Below are 20742 nucleotides of genomic sequence, written 5' to 3'. Positions count from 1 at the left end.
TATTGTCCACGTCGCCCGACTCAAACCCTACAACTCTCCAAGCGCCTTGGATATTTAACAGCAGCGTGACGGCGCTTTTGCCGCCGGGAGTGTAGTATTACGATAGCATCGAAAGATGTTGAAGAGACGAGCCGCCGCGAGAAAGACGATGAAGTGTGTCTGTGCTCTTGGTGCGAGCGAGTGTGGGCCTGGCTGTCTGGCTCCATTGTATATAGCCTGTAAATAGCCTCTTTCGTCTGTGTCCTTCCACACGTCACAATATCACTGGCTATAGGCACCAGGCGCGGGATGAATTTGGACTGGTGGCGCCTTCATGCGGCGGCGCCACGAATGCAACGGCATGTGGCAGCCGGGCTGCGCGCAGCAGGCGCTGCCGTGAAAGCAAGTCTAATCAAACATGTTGCGTTTTTGATTTCTGCCGTCGCCGTCGCCGTGAGGTTCCCTATAGATAAAATCTTCGCCGCGCGCCGTATGCCCGAGCGGAAGCGTGCGGGGACGCGCGCTATCACGGAGAGCGAACGCACTCAATCACCCACGCGCAAGCAAGGAAGCGGGAAGCCAGCGCCGGAGGGAGCGCGGGGGGGGGGGGGGGGGCGCACTTCTACTCTGCCAACAACCGCGCTCGTCGCTCGTCCGCACCGTCTCTTATCTCCACACGGCTCTGACCTTTATGCGCCGTGCATTCGCCGCTCAGTTTCCGTTGAAGCGATAGACCGCACGTACCTTCGCCTGCTGTGGCGTATGGGCTCGCTGCCAGCGTTTTGACAGTCGTTGTCTGCAGTCATTCAGTGTGATCTATTCATGTTTGTTTGTGCGCGCTCACACTACGCTTGTTCATTCAGTTAGTAATAGTTGGACCACATTTTCCAACGCACGCTACACATGCAATGCTGCCCGGATCGGCAGTGCAGCACTACAGATGTGTCCTTTCCCTATTGAAAAATCCATATGCCCCATAACCCCCCTATCCAATAATCCGATATGAAACATATAGGAAAAACAGGTTTTTGTATAGGATCCTATATGTCATATGATGTTATTGGATATAGGAGTTATGAGGAATACGGGGGTTTTTCAGTAGGGTTCGCACGCGCTGCCCACGGGAAGCGCTTCTTATCAACACCACCATTTCAAACGCGCCTTCTCGTGGTCATCGAGCCTCTCTTCATGTCGGTCTACTTACGCCGCAGCACACCTGCTTACTTAATCAGCTCATGTTTACTACAATTCATATTGCTACCAAAGCCGCTCACCTTACTTCGTATGACATTGCTGTGTTGCTATCGCATTCATTGCTTCGCCCTTAGGGCGAAACTGTGACATTTTTTTGGGTGCACCAACAGTTACTGAAACATGACTGAAGCTGGTTAGGACATTCAATTCAATCGTTGTTCATCGCGGCATCGCGTTTTCAGGCGGAGAGTCTGTATATGTGCGGTCTGTAGGCAACAGCGCGTACAGTGCTCGGCAATTGAAACGCGATACTCGAATCGCCTGGTCGCCAGCGGTTTTTGCACTGACTGTAAGCGATGGGGACACCAAACGGATGCGTTGTGGTGTAGAGTGAAAGCGGAAACCTTCGTAACGCATTATGACTGCATTTGGTCCCACGGCGCTCACCTGTGGCGCGAAAAGAAAAAAAAACGGCGGCAGCCGCGCGCTGCCAGTGCTTCAATCGCTGGGCACTGTACATTTCCGACGCTGATTTGCTATGGTCTAGTTGTTCTAACGTTAATAAAAAAGCCGTTCATACGCAAGAGCTTCGTGTCCCACTTGCCTGTCTTCGCCTCCGCAGTGTAACGGCTCCGGAGCTTGGGCATCGAAGGCGAACACTCAGATTTGTAGTCATTTTGCCGCCTTATCAGTGTATCAGTCTTCCTTTTAATGTACATTTTCCTTCCTAGCAATTCCCAACTCTGGTTGCGTCCGGCACATGTCTATGCTGTGCATCGACCGCGAACGCCAACGTAGTGGGGTGTTCACACTCGCCGCCATCGACGGCTCCCGTCGCGCTAAGCTATATAAAATGGTCCGTGCCTGAAGATTTAGCTATAATTTATAAGCAATTAAGAATGGGGAAGCATTGCGAAGATAAAAGAACTGCAACGGACAGATAACGGGAACTTACTGACACATGTGCGATCGGCGAAGCAGCTCAAGAAGCAGAATAAGGAAGATGTATGTCTCCTTTTTTTTCTCTCCATAATTTTTGTGTTCTTCACCTATTTACATGATTAAATACGCGAGAATCTTAACGCGCACAACAAAATAACATCTGGAATATAATTTCTGGTGTTTCATGCCGTAACTTGCCGCGGTTAGCTCCGTTCGCGTGGTGCATTAGCAGCGCAATTTGCGCTCGTTTTCTGCTTTATATACTACCTGATGCAACGAATGTGATCTGCCTCGTACAAGTGACGACCTTTCTCAAAGGCAGACACACGAAAATGCGTTTTCCGGTGCGTCAGCCCTTAAAACCCGCAGTGTCAAATCACTGGAAGCACCGAGCGCCTTTGTCCCGTCGTCTGCTTCACATGCATGCCAGTGCTCTGACAGCTGCCGTTCGCGGCGCTGTTCGCCAGCCGGCGCGCCGCTGGCGCCTTACGACGGTCGCCCGGTGCCTATAGTAATCACTAGGGGCCGGATTTTTAGGCATCAAAAAAGCGCGTTTTAGGCGCCAAAAATAGGCAAGCAAAACAACGTTTTAGGCCTCCAACGTCGTAAATAAAATAATTTCAAACGAAGACGTTCGCTACCTTTATCTACGACAGGAAAACAAAAATATGTTATTGTTTATGGTCGCACAAAGGCGCCAACAGTTGAACATAGCCGTGCAATTGTCTCATAAAAATGCTGCACTAATGACGATCAACTGGCTTAATTGAACAAGCACGCTGCTCATATTCATGTTCAATGACCACTGTACTCGAGCGTCGCAAATAGTGAAACAGGCATGCAAAAGAATACTTGAAAGCTGGGAATACTGATTTAAAAAAGCGCTACTTTATGTCTGCCTGACGCCAATAAATTAACACACAACAAAAACAGGCAAAAAATACATGCAAGAGAGACGACGATTTATTAAGAAATTAACATGTTCTTACGTGAGGACTGTTAGGTGCAACTCTGGAAATTTTTCATATACAATGACAGTATCCGAATTGTACAGGCAAGACGTCCGAACACTTCCAAATACATTTCCACCCATTTGAAGGTCACATGTTTCAAGAAATCTGTCTGGAGAGTACGCGAAACAGTCTAAGAATCAGTGGGAAAATTGTGGAAACAACAGCAAACGACCACCGTCTCCAGATTTTTGGATTAAAAATTGTACCTCTTGTCACTGAGAATGAGCTTGTACGCTGAGAAGGAACGCTCGACGTCGACAGATGTTGTTGGAGCATAGTTGTACTTACGAACATTCGATGGCTTAATCGACACTGGGATCCTAGAGTGCTCACCAGCCAGGAGTCCTGAAACTTCTTTAAGGACAGAAAATCCCTCGTTCTTGTCCAAGACCGATTGTAACTTTGCACGTACCTTTTCGGCTACTGGGCCTTCAGGAATAGCGGCGATTATTTTCTGTGCATGGAGAATAAGTGCAATGTTCTCAATTAGAGTTTCTCCCGAACTTCCAAGTTTCTTGATAGTGTCTGATAGTTGGCGCACAAGTAGGCGAGCTCTTCTTGGATGCCATCCACAAAGAGGACGCCTTGACCCTTTCTGACTGCAGCACTCTCGTCACCTGTAAAGCTGTTATTGACGACCTTGATGTCCGAAAGGTAGCAGTTGCAATACTCAGCAGCTTCTAGCCATGTTCCCCAACGTGTGTAGATGGGCTCTGGTGGAAAGGTTACGTCCAACAACTTCTCCTTGATAGAGCGCAGGTGAGAGAGTTCGTTCAGGAACACGGCCTTGGCTGAAGCAATAAGCTCGTTGACGTCAATGAAGTGCTTCCTCAAGTCTTCACAAACACGGTGAAGCGCATGCGCTAGGCATGTGATATGCACCACCTACAGGTAGAAGATGTTCAGTAGATGCGCTGCCTTGTGCATGTATACGCTGCGGAGTCTGTGTAGAGCAACATAACCTTGGTGTCATCGACTCCTGCAGGGTACAGAACCTTCAGGGATTTGTTTACAAAGTATGCTAAAGTCTCCCCATTTGTTCTCTCCAAAGGCTTAGAATACACAAGGAAAGCCCTTGTCTTCTCGTGTGCTGCAAGCCTCCCAGCTAGAAATTGAGCGACGAAGCGCCCCTTGACGTCTGTTGTTTCTTCTAGGGGAATCCAAATGCAGGAGTCGCCAAGCTCTTCTCTGATTCTCCTTAACGTTTCTTCATACAAAGGCGGGAAATAGGCCTTCCGCAACGCATACTCAACGGCACGTTGTGGTTGCAATATTTCTGTAGGGATTGTTTCAGCACGGGATTTTCAATATTGACCCAAGGAATATTTGTAGCCATTAGGGCCTCGTACAAATCAACGTTGAAAGCGTTCGTCCTGTCGTGCTTGAAGGCTGTTGTCAAAAACGACTGTTTCGATGTTGAGGGCTTGTCGTGCTTAACTTTTGCCAAGAGCACATTCCGTCTTCTCACGCTGTGCCAGATGGTATTTTTCTCGCAAGGAATCTGCGCAAATGCCTTAGGATTTCTTAAATACGAAGCGTATGTTCAATATCAGAACATCAATAAATATCGTGACAGGCTCACACAAGGTAAATAAATACTATAAGCACCAATAAACATTCTAACTTCCACAGCGAAGTGCTCGAACCACCCTGCCGCGTCCTATTTGATGGTCTAAAGAGCTGCACTTTATCAAAGGGCCGCCACGCGCCTCATACGACCACAACGTACTTGAAGCGTAAGGAGAAGCTCAGCTTCCACGGACGTAATATTCATTTAACTCGGCGCACGCACGGTGTGCGACGTCAATCCGCTGAATTCCACCGTGGCAACTATTAAAGCACCGCGGCAGCAGATAAGGCACTAGAATTCAATCGGGAGCTAACTTGGCGTGGCCTACCTCGGTAATTCTTGCTGGCATCCCCGTGTATTTAGCCGTGCCAGGTGGACCTTGCTTTAACGAATGTTTAGTGCGCTGCATAAAAAAACATGCTCCGTGCATCAGCGCTATCTTTTTGAAACATCGTCTTTGAGTATCGATCGATCAATCGGTCCTTCGATAAACAAATGTTCCAATGTTCACTTATCGCAGCATACAGGGAGGGTACATAGAATTATGACTCGCTACCACAAAGTTTCAAACACATTTCGTCCCAATAACATCAATGGTATTGAATGTTTATAACTTTATTTAGAAAGTCAGCATGCAAAATAAGCAACGTTTGAATAAAAGCAGATTAAGACTTAGAGATTGACTCCAACCAAATAAGGAAATTTACTAGCCCGACGTTTCGGAACCAATTCGGCTCCTTCTGTAGGGGTATTCTTCGGAGGTGGCAGTGTGCCGCTTTTAAAAGGTCCGTCGTAACAAAGGAGAGGAAGGGGGAGAGAGCGAAAGGCGCGGAGACACTTGGCAGGGCACCTGCTCTAGACAGACAAAATAGATGGTGGGGGTGGGGTGGGGGACTCCGGCGTCGTTGGTCGGCTGGGTTGACCGATGCTGGGAGCCCGTTAGTCGCGGGAATGCGTTCACAAGCGACAGGGGGGGGGGGGGGGGGGGACGAGTTGTTTTGGTGTTACTGACCTAGAGCGGGGGGTCTTTTCTTCCCTTCGTCGCGTCTGCAAGGCCATGAACATACAAAGAAGGAAGAATGCCCTTCACGCGGTTTATATTACCCGCCGTGTTCTCAATGTGCCAAGACTCGAGTAGTAGCCTTTTTCGCCAGGTTGTCTCTGTTTGAAGGATTTGGGTTTCTTGGAAAGAAATCTTGTGGTCGGCGTCTTCGGAATGTTCGGCGACTGCGCTGCGTATTCGGTTGAATGTTCTGACGCCGTTTTCATGTTGTCTGATTCTTTCTTTTAGATTTTTGGTTTCCCCGATGCACGACGCCGGACAGTCGGCACAGCTGATTTTATAGATGACGCCTTGAGCTTTTAGGGGCGAAGCTCCTTATAGCGGCACCCGTTCCGTCCCCGTCGTCGTAGTAGTAGTGTGTAACCAGTAGTGTGTAACCAGTCTGAGAAAAATGAGAAAAAAAATTCCGAAGTTGTGTCCGTAGCGCGGAATCGAACCAGGGACCCCTCGCTTCCGAGCGCGCGGCGTTAGCCCACTACGCCACGAAGCGGACATGGACACACGCACCACGATGGCAATAAATACCCAACATTAACGAAAGGCCGCGTTTCTAGCGCGTTTCTAACGCGTTTGTGCTAGCGCGTTACGGCCCGTGTAAGACGCTGGTGTAAGACGCTGTGGCCTCTCCGCCTTACCGTCAACGCGTTTCGAACGCGCTGCCCAAAGCGGTGGCAAGTCAAGTTCAAGTCGAGGAGCGTTTATGAATACGGGGGGTATGCTCTCTCGGCAGTCATGTGATGGCGTCGGCAAACGCGGTGCACGTTCCGGCATGTGTAAATGGCTGCGTAAGACGCTGTGGCCGCTCTCCCTTACTAGAGAGAACTGCACGTTTCTAACGCGTTTGTGCTAGCGTGCCCTTAAGCGGGAGATCCGATGATTCCCTCCGGAACTTCGCCCACTCATCATCATTCACCCCGTGGATATGCTGTGATTTTGAGCGGGGGGGGGGGGGGGGGGGCGCACTTATACGCTGCCAACAACCGCGCTCGTCGTTCGTTCGACCGCACCGTCTCTTATCTCCACACGGCTCTGACCTTTATGCGCATTCGCCGCTCAGTTTCCGTTGAAGCGATAGACCGCACGTACCTTCGCCCGCTGCCAGCGTTTTGACAGTCGTTGGCTGCAGTCATTCAGTGTGATCTATTCATGTTTGTGCGCGCTCACACCACGCTTGTTCATTCAGTTAGTAATAGTCGGGCCACATTTTCCAACGCACGCTACACATGCAATGCTGCCCAGATCGGCAGTGCAGCACTACAGGTGTGTCCCTTCGCACGCGCTGCCCACGGTAAGCGCTTCTCATCAACACCACCATTTCACACGCGCCTTCTCGTTGTCATCGAGTCTCTCTTCATGTCGGTCCACTTACGCCGCAGCACACCTGCTTACTTAATCCAGCTCATGTTTACTACAATTCATATAGCTACCAAAGCCGCTTTTTTCTTTTGGTGGACAGTCTTTTGGTTTAGGAATGAGGATATTCAAAGTGTTCATCGGTTTATGCGCGACTTTGAGGCCTTCTTTTTTCAATATTCGGCTGAGAGCTTCGCTGGTACCTTTGACGTATGGGATGGACACTCGTTTCTGTGGTCGAAGGGGAGTCAACGGTTGTAGGTCTCGTAGTTTGTTTTTTCTTTTTTGTTGTCGGGTTGTTTTTCGAATGAATTCCGTTGTATAGCCGTTCCTTTTGAGTTCGTTGAGAACCGTTCTCCTTTCTTTCTTTTGATCTGATTCCAATGTGCAATGAGTTTCGACTCTTTTCAATAAAGAATTTACGACAGATGCCTTGTGGTTTGCCGGATGGTTGGATGCGAAGTGTAGGTAGCGGCCTGTGTGGGTTGGTTTTCGGTAGACTGAGAATTTTAGATTGCCGTTGGTTCGTGTAACTTGTACATCTAGGAATGATAACGATCCGTTTTGTTCGCGCTCCGACGTGAACTGTATATCCGGGTCTATGGAATTTAAATGGCTCTGCAGGTTTTCGACTTGCGACTCCTTCACGATACAGAAGCAATCATCCATGTACCTGAGGAAAACTTTCGGCTTCGGGGAAAAAGTACTCAGAGCTCTGTCTTCGATATTTTCCATAGTTAGGTTAGCCATGGTGACGGAAATTGAGGCCCCCATGGGAGTTCCTTTCACCTGCTTGTAGTAGCTGCCTCGGAAGGTGAAGTAGGTATTTGATAGCCATAGCTCGAGAAGGCGGCAGATCTCGTCTACACTCAAGGGGGTTCTCTCGTCGAGTGTGTCGTCGCATTTCAGCAACACCAAAACAACTCGTCCCCCCCCCCCCTGTCTCTCGTCAACGCATTCCCGCGACTAAAGGGCGCCCAGCATCGGTCAACCCAGCCGACCAGCGACGCGGAAGCCCCCCACCCCACCCCCACCACCTATTTTGTCTGTCTAGAGCAGGTGCCCTGCCAAGTGTCTCCGCACCTTACGCTCTCTCCCCCTTCCTCTCCTTTGTTACGACGGACCTTTTAAAAGCGGCACACCGCCACCTCCGAAGAATACCCCCTGAAGAAGGAGCCGAATTGGTTCCGAAACGTCGGCCTAGTAAATTTCCTTATTTGGTTGGAGTCAATCTCTAAGTCTTAATCAATTTTCCCAACCAGACAGGTAATTCTGTCGAAATGTTTAGCTTCAAGAATAAAAGCAGGCACCCAAAGGAGCGCTGTCTGCACTTTTCGAAACAATGCTGGTCCCTCCTTCCTTTTCTTAGCGAAAGGGACAATCTAGAGGACTAGGTTGAACCCCATAGGGTTACCAACAGTGAATGTTGCCGTGTAAAATTAATAACGGTCTCAAACTGCACTCGAAAGCTAAACTTGAGGCTAAATAGTGTTCATATAGGCGCCGATATTGAAAATAGGCATTTGTAGGCATTTATAGGCATTTAGGCACAAACGCCAAAATAGGCATTTACAGGCACTATAAAAATACTATAAAAGCCCTTTTTTAACCCCTAATTCATGCTCATGTATCAAAGTGGCGTGATAGGAGCGCAAGGAACAAAATAGGCATTTGCCTTAAATCCAGTCTCTAGTAATCACTGGTAGACAGGACGCGTTTATGAGAGTTAAGCACGTAATACAATAAACAGGCACGGGTACTACTTAGCATCTTTTCTCAAGTTCCAGCAACACAACAGAGCAGTGGCGCACCGCCGGGGGGGGGGGGGGGGGTCGGGTGTTGTACTCCCCCCCCCCACACGTCCAGCCCCCCCACCAGTCCAGCGTGTACCTTCAGTGCTCTGTCCACATTGACATTACAATTCAGGTGGTGGCTTGAGGTTGAATTTTCCTGATTAACAAGAACCCTCTATCACGGTCTTGTATTCATTCAGTCACTCTTACATTACACTGAGTAAAATGCTGAAGAGATAAACATTGGCATCATCTGTGGTAACATTATATTATTATTATAATCATTAGGCATTTTGTTTGCTGTTGGATGCCTCTGACTAATACAAGGAAATTGCATATTATGGAAAGTGCTTGCTTCCCCCCCCCCCCCCCCCCCCTATGGCAGGAATCCTGGATGCGCTTCTGCAACAGAGGTTTTCGCCTCATGCGGCGTCTTGTAGTTTGCAGCACAGAGTGATTTTCGGTCATTCGAAAAGGTTACCTTTCCGCAGAGCTCGTCACTGCCTGTTCTCTCTTTCCCCTGGCAGTGCACTGTCCACAACCCGCCACTGCGTATTCTGCCGATGGCGCAGGAAAGCATATCTAACGAGACAAGCAGGAATGCTTATATTACCATGGCTGCCAATTTTTCTCCGCGCCGGCACATTTCACAATTATCTTATAAGGAAGGTACCGCTCATAAACAATTTGTATTCTGCTTATTCCCTATATTTCAGCGTTGTCTTTTGAATAAAACGTACTTTGTTTACCCGCCGCGGCAGCTCAGTTAGCTAAGGCGTTACGCAGCTGAGCACGAGATCGCGGGATCGAATCCCGGCCGCGGCGGCCGCATTTCGATGGAGGCGAAATGCAAAAACGCCCGTGTGCTTGCGTTGTAGTGCACGTTAAAGAACCCAGGTGGTCAGAATTAATCCGGAGCCCTCCACTACGGCGTGCGTCATAATCAGAACTGGTTTTGGCACGTAAAACCCCACAATGAAGAAGAACGTCTTTGTTAGGTGAGGTAAGACGGATTTGGCGAATATAGGATCTGGGTGCATGTGAAGAGCGTAAACTAGCTGCCCAAAATAGGATGTATTAATTATTTGTAGTGCTCAAAGATTTGAGCCTCCATGTACTAATTGTAGGGTTGGAAACTGTCTAAAAATGTACGCAAGTGGGCCACAAAATTTTAACAGCGTAGCTGTTAAGCCGACCGTCAGTCCGTAACGCGTTAACGAAAGAATATCTCCTTGCTTGGATGCAAGTGACGTCGAAAGGCGATAGTCTTCTGCCGCCCCTGATGCGTAATAGCCTCTCTTCTCCATATTTCCACCCCTCACGCTCTTCTTCTTCCCTCTCACTCCTCCCATGATGGATGCAATGGAGGTTCTGATGAATTCAATTCAAATTTCCTGCGTTCGCCCTACTCTGGCGCCATCTATTGGGACCTTTTATTGCTGTTGGCTTAAAGCCAGCTACTGAGCCGCGGCTTCAGTCGGCATGTTTTTAACGCGCAGCGTCTCTTCGACACCATTTCTAACACGTTGATTTTTCATTTACTGACGTAAAAGCCCGTCTAATGTGCATTCTTAATTAAATGAACGATGCGGATCACGGTTGTCTACATATATTTAGCCTTAAATAGGCCTGAGATTTCCTCTGCGCTGTATAATGTTGACGTGTATGACCCCGTGCCACCAGTGCTAGTAGCTTGGTTAGTTTTGGCCGGGCGGCTGAATTGGTTTTGGCTTTGCGGTTGAATCGAGTGACAGACAGATAGACGGACAGATAGACAAAGTTTTTCACGTTTAGGCAGCCCAAGAAAGACTATCGTTTTTAAAAACCTCGGTGAACGATGACGTCACCGCACTCACGGAGCGGCGTGTGCTTCGCCTCCTCTCCGTGTCATGCATGGGAGGTTAAGGAGAGGGAAGTAGAGCATGCGTGCGGCACGCGCTATGCTTGAGGGAGAGAAAGAGAAAATGAGAGCATGGGAGACAGAGAAAGAAATTGTACCAGCACCAACGAGGCAACGCGCAGAGCTGCTGCCGACGCCGTCCGCGTTTCCCCTTTTCCCCGCGTTCGCGCTGAACGCGCGCGGTGTCCGTCACTGCGGCAGGCGCCTCTGGCGGCGGTGCGGCAGGTTTCGACCAGCCACGCCCCGGCAAGTGTGGAGGTGCAGCTTATCGGGAAGTCACCGGGGACATAAAGCTCTGAGCCACGGCCACGGTGGCAGAACTCTCGTTGACTCTGTGGCGAGTACATGTAGCCTTGACATGGGACGGCCAAAGAAGATCCGGACACCCGAAGAAGAAGCCGCTCAGCTTGAAGCGTGTCACGCGGCCAAGCAAGAATCCGCGCATCGGCGGCGAGCCGATTCGGAATCCGTGCCTAGCAGAGATTGAATTTCCTAGCAAACCTTAGCCGAGCCTAGTAAAACCAGGCAGAAGCAAGGTCGATCATCAGCTCCGCTGTTTACTCCAACCTTGCATCACTAGCACAAGCTGCCCACGTTCTTGTAGCGAGAGCTACATTGGCCGCATTGTCGCCGTTTCGCTGTGACCGGTGGCCGCACCGCGTTTTGAGCCGTTGTCTAGCAACCGCCGCAGCTGGCAGCGCCGCTCGCCGTGCCATCTGGCGTCGTCTTCTCGAGTTACCACGGCGCGGCGACATGCCACCGCCGCAGTTGTGTTGCAAGTGTTCCCCGCTTGCATCTGGCATGACATTCCCTTATCCTCCCACCTAACCGACCATCGGGCCGTCTTTGTGGCAATTCAGAAACAAGATGAAGATTTTCAAAATAAATGCATTACACTTTACAAATGTATAGTCTTTAATATAACCGTAACTTAACGATACCCTTTATAACCCTTTACAATAAACCCTTTACAGAGGGTTTATTGTAAAGGGTTACAAACACTCAGACGCACGAAGCTAAACGATAAAGATGGAACCGTAGAGAGAACCAAGCTAAACAATAAGATTAACCGTACCTCTCGCTACGCACACCCAGGCACAACTGAGTTGAGCCACAGCCAATCTTTCTTTTGTGTCAGTACTCGCTTAATGTATTTCTCATCACATTGCTTGATTTTAAAAGAGAGTAATGATTTTGATGCGCAGTTTGCTTTGCGCTGTTTTGTTTTAACTCGTGCAGAGTACCGGAACCCCGTGAGCCTGCAAATCCCTGTGTAAGCAGTTGCATCTTTCCCTGGGGTGGCACGAAGAAGGAAGTTCCGTACCCATGATCTCATCCACGAACTTTCTGCATGGGAGTCCCGGTTGTCAGTAGAAGATAGCAACAAAGTATTCCAAGGTGAAAAATCAAGAATTTCTGGTTAGGAGAAATGGTGGGCCTTCTAATCAGACCTGGTTCCAGGGCCCACAACGACCTATTCCTGGTAGGCAAGCCACAGTTTAGTGGTAATTCCAATTTGTAACTTTTGAAAGCACCACAAATCATATTTGTGTGTGTGTCTATTGTGAACATGGTATTGTTTTTTGCAGCCATGATTTAGGCAAAAATAGATTTATTAAAGCATTGCTTACTGGAAAGATTTATTCAAGAGAGCATTGTGAATGCACCTTTGCTGCCTTTTTAAGCTTACAGTTGAGTCCAAGCCTGTTCTTTCTGTGTGCCGTTTGCTTTATTACAGCGTAAGCTGTTATGGGCTCATTCCAATAGTCATTTCTGGTCGCGATGATGCCGCCGCCGCCCCGTAGCCGCTATCGCCGGAAATGCGAAGAAAAAGTACCCGCTCTCCACCGGGATCGAACCCAGGCCCGCTGCGTGGGAGTCGGATATTTCACCACTGAGCCACGCAAGCGCTTGCTATCACGCAGAAGAAAAATTCCCTTTATACGCGCCCTGCGCCTCTGCGCCTGCGCGCATAGGCAGGCGCGCAGGCGCAGACAACCCCAGCCTCCGCGAGTATGGTGGCGCCATCTAGTTAAGGTGCGTTCAACCGCCGCGTGGGACGAGATGCGATTTAGACGCGATGCGATTCAGACGAGGCACGCTACCAACGCTATCATGATATTAGATGTCCACCACGTATTCTGGGTACCTCTTCAGTACACGCTATGGCGTCTCCTCGCAAAGTACGAACCACTGCTGAAGAAGCGAATCGTAGAGCTACGTGCGCGGCTACAACAAGGCATCATCGGGCTCAGCAGACTGCTGTGCAGAGAGCATTAGAAGCCGCAGCTCTCCGCCGACGCCGGGCGGACAGTTCAGATCGTTCTCGTCAAAATCAAGGCGAAAACACTTTGCCGCTAAGACCTTGTTATGCGTGGTGCCGAAATTGGAGCTACTCTTGCGCCTCTCAACCAGCTTATGCTGTGACTGTGCTGCGTGTGCCGCGCAGGCCTGTGACTTTTTTTGAAAATCAAGTGTACTACATTTAGTGTTGCTCTCAAAGAAAGCTAATTAGTCTCTGTACCCGTTTCATCAACATTTTAATTACCAGTTTAACTCTTTAGCATCAATGAGCCATTTAACTTAAGCATCAATGAATCATGGAATGTTGTATCTGTGCAGAGATAGGAAACAGCCTTTCTGCATGCTGTTTCATCTTGCTTAATATGCACTCTCCCCACACTTGCACTCAGTTCTGCTGCCATTAGTGCTGCATACAACCGTTTAGAGTGCAGTTTACCTGAGGTGATAGTGGTATTAACAGCGGAGTTGTTTAAGCTTTTCGTTTCCCCGCGTAGCGTCCGCAAAAACTCGCCTAGCGAGACGTCTCTGCTCACAGCTGCGCCTCGCTTCGCCTAGCTCCTCCGCCGCCGCGCTAGCGATGACGTCACTGCGCACAGCTGCGCCTCGCTTCACCTTGCGATAGTCAATCGATAGCCAATCAATAGCTTATCGATAATCCAACAGTAATCAATAATTTCCGAAAAAATGCTGGGAATGACTTGGTAGTGATTAGCCTAGCCCAAATATGTGGTGAATACTTTGCGATAGCCAATCGATAGCCAATCAATAGCTAAGAAATAATCAATCAAAAGTAATGCGTAGGTAAGTGCGCATTACCTTTGTTACCTGCGCATACCTTACCAAACCATGCAATGCACTTACCTGCGCATTGCAAGGTTTGCTTGGCCGGCACATGTGAGCCACTACTGCGTGACATTAAGATAATTGGCAAGAGTGGTGACACGTTAGCTAGAGAACTTTTGGAGGCCTATCACATAAAAGAGAGAGGCACGAGTTGTATTAGTGATACGTCTGTTTTTCTGTTTGGCAACGAGATGCAGCTGCTATAAACGTCACTGTAATCGCCTTAGACGACACTGACATGCGCATGCGCATTTGTTCACTCCCTCTTGCTCTGCTGTATGAATAAATCAGTTGAAGTTCAGCGCCTGACCTAACGTTTCCTACTTTTCTTACCAAGTCTTTCTTTTCTGTTCGCGCAACCATGCTTTCCTCAGATGTCAACCAACTCCCCAGCAACAAGTTCTACTCAACTACATAAAGATAGGCTGGTGATTCAAACGCAGCTGACTGAGCTATTAGCGTTTACGCCTTGTCTGCAACGCATTTGCCAGATTTGCAAGAGCCGCCTGTTATTGGCACTTTTGTATGGGAGAGGTGCAAAAGAAAGATTGGATCAAGGAAATGTGCAGGCGTACGCGTGCTAATTAGGTGAAGTATGAAGTGGCAAAGGATAACAGACATGGAACAAGCATTGATAGAATAGCGGCACATAGGAAGAAAAAAATACGTAGCTTCGAGTGCATTACATATGAACAGGTAGTGATAGCAGAGCTAAATATAAAGAATTCATTAACTGCATTATAAGAGGTATTAATGAGTTCTAGAAATCGGGCCAAGTGATATTAGTAGGAGATATGAGTGCGCACATGGAGAATTCGATGGATGCACTGATTACAACGGTTCTCTAGTAATCGATCTGTGCGATGAACAGAACCTTATAGTAGTTCACAGGGAGAATAAGTGTCATGGACAGGTAACAGGGCAATGCGGAAACAGAGTCATGTACCGACTACACCTTAGTTTAACAAATGGTCTACAAACAACAAGACCAAGTGATAATAGACCAACATGAAAAAGATAGACTGGGTAGCGACCATAAACGTTTAACCTTAACATTTGGGAGAGATACTAACGCAGAATACGAACTAATTGCATCATAACTCCTAAACATGAATGAAAAGCAAATATCAGAGATCGCAAAAAGAACATAGGAAAGAAAGTGGAGGGGCTTCCTACACCAATCTGGTAATATAACTGGCAGACGTTATGCAGCAGAAGACAGACACGGCAAAAGAACTTGGATTGAAAGAGCAAACCACGCAAGTGATGGAACAAGGAAATAAAGCAAGCTGTAGAAGAGCGTAAGCAGTCTTCTAGGGATCATCGAGAAGCCAAAAGTTGGGAATACACGAAGAAGAGGTACGAAGGGGGAATACCGAGAAAAGAAAACTACGGGGGAACCTGATTAATTCTTATGATGTGTAAATGCGAGATCATTACTTGTCGCTGACTGGGTCGCCGAGTTATATCGCTGAGTTTAGTGATGCGCCGAATTTTTGTTGAGTTTAGTGCTACTGCGTTATGTTTCCGAGTGTAATGTTGCTGCATATGAGGTCGCAACAATTCAAGACTACAAACCGGCCATATTGCGATCTCTCAGCTGAGTTTTATTTGCGGAGTTCTCCGCAAAGTAATGTTTCACGCACATTGCGTTGAGCGTCCTGTCTCGATGACGCAACTATTCAGCACGTTCACTCCACTTTGCTGAGCGATGACAGTACTTTTCCCCGCCGCGCCATGGTGTTGACACTGCATATCTTCATCGGAATCGTAGGCGAACTCCACCTCATACTTTGGGGGCGATGTCCTAGTCGTCGTCCGACGGTTATCAGAAGCGCGCGGCATCTTTATTCGCGCTGCAGCCACTGCAGCTCGCCGTGCTCGCTCCGCAGCTCTGCCTTTCTCGTTGTCGGGGACTTGGGTGGCGAATGTTGTTTCGCTGCAGCAGCTCGCTTCGCACGTTTCGCTGCGTTGCGATGGTCTCGTACTTCGTCGGCAGGTAACTGCCGCCTCCTGGCCAAGGCTTGCTGTCTCGCCTGATAATGTTGACGCGGTAGATTCAACTTCGGACGATGAAGACTCCATAGCGGCGACAGTGGCACCACTCCTATAATGCGCCATCTAGTGAATCGCCCGCCAGGCAGAGCCCAACCACGTGCGTAGCCTCGAAAATATTCCTGACTGTTGCCTGTTGCAACGGTGGCGCAATGATTAGCGCGCTCGGCTACGTAGCGGTAGCAGTGGCGGTTGGGCAGTGGATCAGATCCTCGCCGTGACCACTTTTCTTTCAGTTAGAAAAACTTGTGGGCTGTTTTTCTTCCACTGCCTTCTGCCACGGCTTTCTGGTGACGGCGGGGTCGCACAATAAGCCAAGTATGGTTCTCGCATTAAAATGTGTGGCGACTGAGCTACTGCAACAAAAAATGAAATGCGCAAGTAAACGTTGGGGGCATACCGTTCGCTAAAGGGGCAAAGGCGCACCGAAAATATTCTCGAACCATGTGAGAGCACTCGGAGCTCCAACTAAAAATTCGCAAATGGCTATTAGGGATGACGACGGTAACATCATCGAAGGAGACTATGCGCTGCGGTACATCAGAGATGTTATTAGGGATAACGTCAGAACGCAAGAAAGCCTAGTTCAGAATCAAACAGATCCAGCAACACCAGAGAAGCCTGAGAGATCAAACTTTAGCATATAAATTTTTGTAGAAAAAAAATCTGAAAATGATGTCCCCAATGACACCGCCGCCAGACCTGATAAAATCACGATAAACCAAATCAAAAACCTGGGTGCAAAGAACAAGGCAATTCGGACTATTGCCATAAAGCAAGCAATTAAAACGAAGAATTCCGGTGGGATGACGTGAAAGCAAGACGAACGTCATCTCCAAAGGCAAAGGCGATAAGGATAACACGAATTCATGCAGGCCAGTCACAGTAACGTTGGTGATATATAGATATGTGATATGCAAGTCACAAAATTTTACTTTCTAAGTGGGTGGAGAAAAATGATATACTGGGGAAACTACACAATGTATTCAAACCATGCAGACGCTTAGAAGATGTTTGTACTAACTTAATGCATGAGATTTGGGTAGCTTGGAATATACGTTCATGGGTAGCATTTCTAGATATTAAGAGAGCGTACGAAAACGTACGCAGATAATCGTTATGGGATTTTTTCAAGTACGATGGCGTATATTACGATTTCGTGGCACTGCAGAATGACATATACTGAGACAACCAAGTACAAATTGTTTGAGATGGCAGAAAATGTAATGAAGGGCTGGAAATTCATCAAAGACTGAAGCAAGGATCCCGTCTGTCTCCATTGCCTTTCGCGATTAAAGTTAAGGGCATAGAAAGACGACTGGAAAATAGTGAATTAGGCTTTGGTTTATCCTACATTTCCAATGGGCAAAGGCTGCAACAGAAGGTCCCTGTACTGATGTGCGCGCAAGATATAGTGCTATTAGCGGAAAATGCAAGAGTTACAGAAACTTGCGAATATGCGTGGCAACTAGTGATAAATTGCCTTTTTTTACTCTAGTTTTGACTATAGTAATTGACTATAGTTTTTTTAAACTATCAATAGTGTAAAAAGACTATCGCTAATATTACTATCGATGAACTATCGATGGTATTAGTGATAGTTATATTGATAGTGCAACTGGCTTTACTATCGATAGCACCATCGATTTCTGCCTTCATTTGCTTGCTTTGCTAATCCGTGGACAGATCTAGTGGATCTAAAACTCCATAAGAAGTTAACAAAGAAATATCGGCGGCGCGGGTTACATGATGTTGTAGCTAGTACTAGGCAGCGATAGCGCTGCCTGACAAGGCAGCGATAGCGCTGCCTTGTCAGTATTAACGATTTTCACGCGGTGCCGCCGTCGAGCCAAGATGGCGATCGTAAGAAGGACTCTGTCTATGATCAGCCTGGGCACGATTACAAGTTTCCTTTATTGCACGATTAAATCGGATTGTTTCATTGAAGGTGAGCATTTTGTTTTAGCTGTCTTCCTGCCAGTCGGGAAAGTCAGAAAAATGCGAGCTTGTCTCGCGTATAATGCTGCATTGTTACAGGTGAGCAAGGCATTGCGAAATCATTGCATAACGCTGAAGGCTAAAATGGTTCGCGGTGGTCTCGCTTTCGACCGTCGTCAACCTGGATTTCGATTCGGCAAGCTGAACACCCGTACCATTTACGTGTGGCCTTCGCTTCAGTCGAGCAAGCAACGTCCTTGTATGTACGTATGTGCTATCGACCAAGAGATCTGCCAAGAGATCTGCCATAAAATCAACAGCCTCATAGGCATAGAAAGTGCCATTTCCAAGAAAATTCTGAGGTTCCTGATCAATAATAACATTGAATTTTCTTGATTATTGTTATGTGTTCTTATATCGTTTAGCGTGTGTCAATACCAGGAATATACTATATGCTTTGTTGTATATCTAAGCATACGTTCTGATTTCTCTTTCTGTACTTCGTCCATATGTCCTTGTTTTGCTTTATCTGGGAGTGATGAGCAATCACATTTAGTGTATTGTCAAGATATTTCAATATTACAAGTGCGGTATTATGCTTATATGTGTATATCTAATGACGCTTCTGTTTTATATACGTTACATTACTCTGTATACGTAATTTTCTTTTCTTCCTTCCTTTTCTCGTATATATTATGGCCTGCGTGCCGCACTGTATTGGAGGAAAGGCCTTTTGTCAGGCTACAAGCCTTTTGCTTTTGTTCAATTTTCTGTCCTTTGTGCAGAAAGAAAGAAACAAAAGAATGAATGAATAACGTTCGAGAAACTTCCGATACATGCAGGCGCGTCCTGTGCCCAGCGATAACGTTTAAAATTTGTGAGCCGGTGAAAAGCGGGAACCGGTGAAAGATAAACATGTATACATGGCAATACTATATATATATATATATATATATATATATATAGTACACGCCTCTAACCCGCACCCGCGATCAGGGGTGCTATTCTGGATATTGTCAAGGTCGCCATCTTGCGAGCTCTTATTTGTCAAAAGGTGCGGGTTAGAGGCGTATATATATATATATATATATATATATATATATATATATATGTGTGTGTGTGTGTGTGTGTGTGTATGTATGTATAAACACGCCTCTAACCCGCACCCACGATCAGGGGTGCTATTCTGGATATTGTCAAGTTCGCCGTCTTGCGAGCTCTTATTTGTCAAAGGGCTCGTATGGCGTGTCTGACTGGCTTAAAAAGCCACCATTACAGAAGTTTGCAATATGGCCGAAATATCCAGAATAGAACGGCGGACGCGCGGTAATCTTTTAGGGACATTATGCGCCGCCTAACGCGTAGATAAGCGGGTCATCTCACGGACCTCTTCATGGTGAACAAGGAACCCGTAGCGGCTTCGAAACGTCAATTATACGTTTGTTTTCTTTCAACCTTAGGCGAGTACTTTTATTTTTACTATATCGAAACACACACCAGCATAAGGACAAGTTCTTTTAAGTGCACTCACGGTAGCTCTTCGTGATACCACACAAAGTCTTGCGGTAGTTTCTTCATTTTTCGCTTGAATAAGTTGTAGTCGATTACGGTCCATTGGCTGTTCCCACTGAGAAAAAAGAAAGAAAAAGTTGCAGTGGCTTAGCTCGGCTATGCCAGGATATACGTAGCGTTAGCAAAGGTTCAGCTGATTATTCTTAGCTTATTCTTAAGATTATTCTTAAGATAAGATTATTCTTATGAGTCAAGCTTCTCCGTTCTTCTGCGCTGTTGAGCAGCATTTGCGCTCTCCTTCTCCATGGCTATACCACACTGGCAAACGCCAGTCAGAAGCGCAGCGGCTCCAGCGCAGTGTCAGACGGCGACTGCACAGCGAGCGCGCGCCGGCGCCAGTGCGTCTACCACGGCTACGACGTCACTCCTCTGGAATGCGCAGACCAGCGCCGGTGATCCGCGCGCGGCGGCGGCGGAGTGCGCGAGAGGTGCCGGCTCCGGTGGCTCCGGTGCGCATGCCGTGTGACATCACTGACCCTTGCGCATGCGCAGCACGGCTCTTGATGTGCCGCGCGAAACGGGCTTGGCTAGGCCAGTGTAGCTAACGCTACAAAATGAGAAGCGACCCTCATCCTTGGCTTAGGTGTCTGCTAGTAGCACTCGAACCTTGGCGCTGGTGTACCCTGATGTATTCTTTGGGTTAACCTTGTATTTTCCTTGTGTACACAACACTTGGCCCAGTGTCTTCGTTGTCTACTTCCATGGCGAACGGAACGGGCGGGAAACCGAACTTGGAGGAGCGAGCGAACGTAAATGGCGGGAAACCACCACGCATAGAGGAACGGCTGAGGGAGCGAAGGAGGGCGCGTTGCCTAGCCACCTAGCGGACGGCGCACAATCGAAGCGCACCTTAAGCGCCACTCCGCCGCTGACGGGAGGGCATGTAACGAGCGCCGGTCAGCGTCGGAGCAGGTGCGCGCCGAGACAGGAGAGGCGAGATAGGGAGTGACGTCACCCCTCCGCTATGTGAAGCAGGCGTTCACTCTGTGTCAGGTGGTGTGTAGCCCTAATTTGCTTGTTTTATTGCGATAGCAATTATATTGTCACGTAGTAGTGACGCTGAAGAAAACAGTCGTAAAACTGTGTACAACGAAACTGGTTGTTTATTGGGCGAACCTGTGCCCACAAAAGGAAGGTACACTCAAAGCACAACGATAGCGGCGAACACAGTCGGCGATCGTCGAAAATCTGATCAGCGGCGAAACGCGTCGGCTTTTATACCT

General features: G+C 48.0%; 1 protein-coding gene across 1 annotated transcript in view; it reads right to left on the bottom strand.

The window, feature by feature from the left end:
* LOC119465133 (putative phospholipase B-like 2) overlaps positions 1-20742 on the bottom strand; it is a 71890-nt gene that overhangs the window by 12844 nt on the left and 38304 nt on the right. The window contains exon 3 of the mRNA XM_049655955.1: positions 19479-19574. Within this exon, the coding sequence (XP_049511912.1) occupies positions 19479-19525 (47 nt within the window). The 5' untranslated portion in view covers positions 19526-19574. The remainder of the gene's footprint in view (positions 1-19478; positions 19575-20742) is intronic.

This window comes from Dermacentor silvarum, chromosome 9 (genome assembly GCF_013339745.2).
Source record: "Dermacentor silvarum isolate Dsil-2018 chromosome 9, BIME_Dsil_1.4, whole genome shotgun sequence".
Lineage (NCBI taxonomy): Eukaryota > Metazoa > Arthropoda > Arachnida > Ixodida > Ixodidae > Dermacentor > Dermacentor silvarum.
Note: the sequence above shows the minus strand (reverse complement) of the source record. Positions and strands in the feature narration are given on the sequence as shown.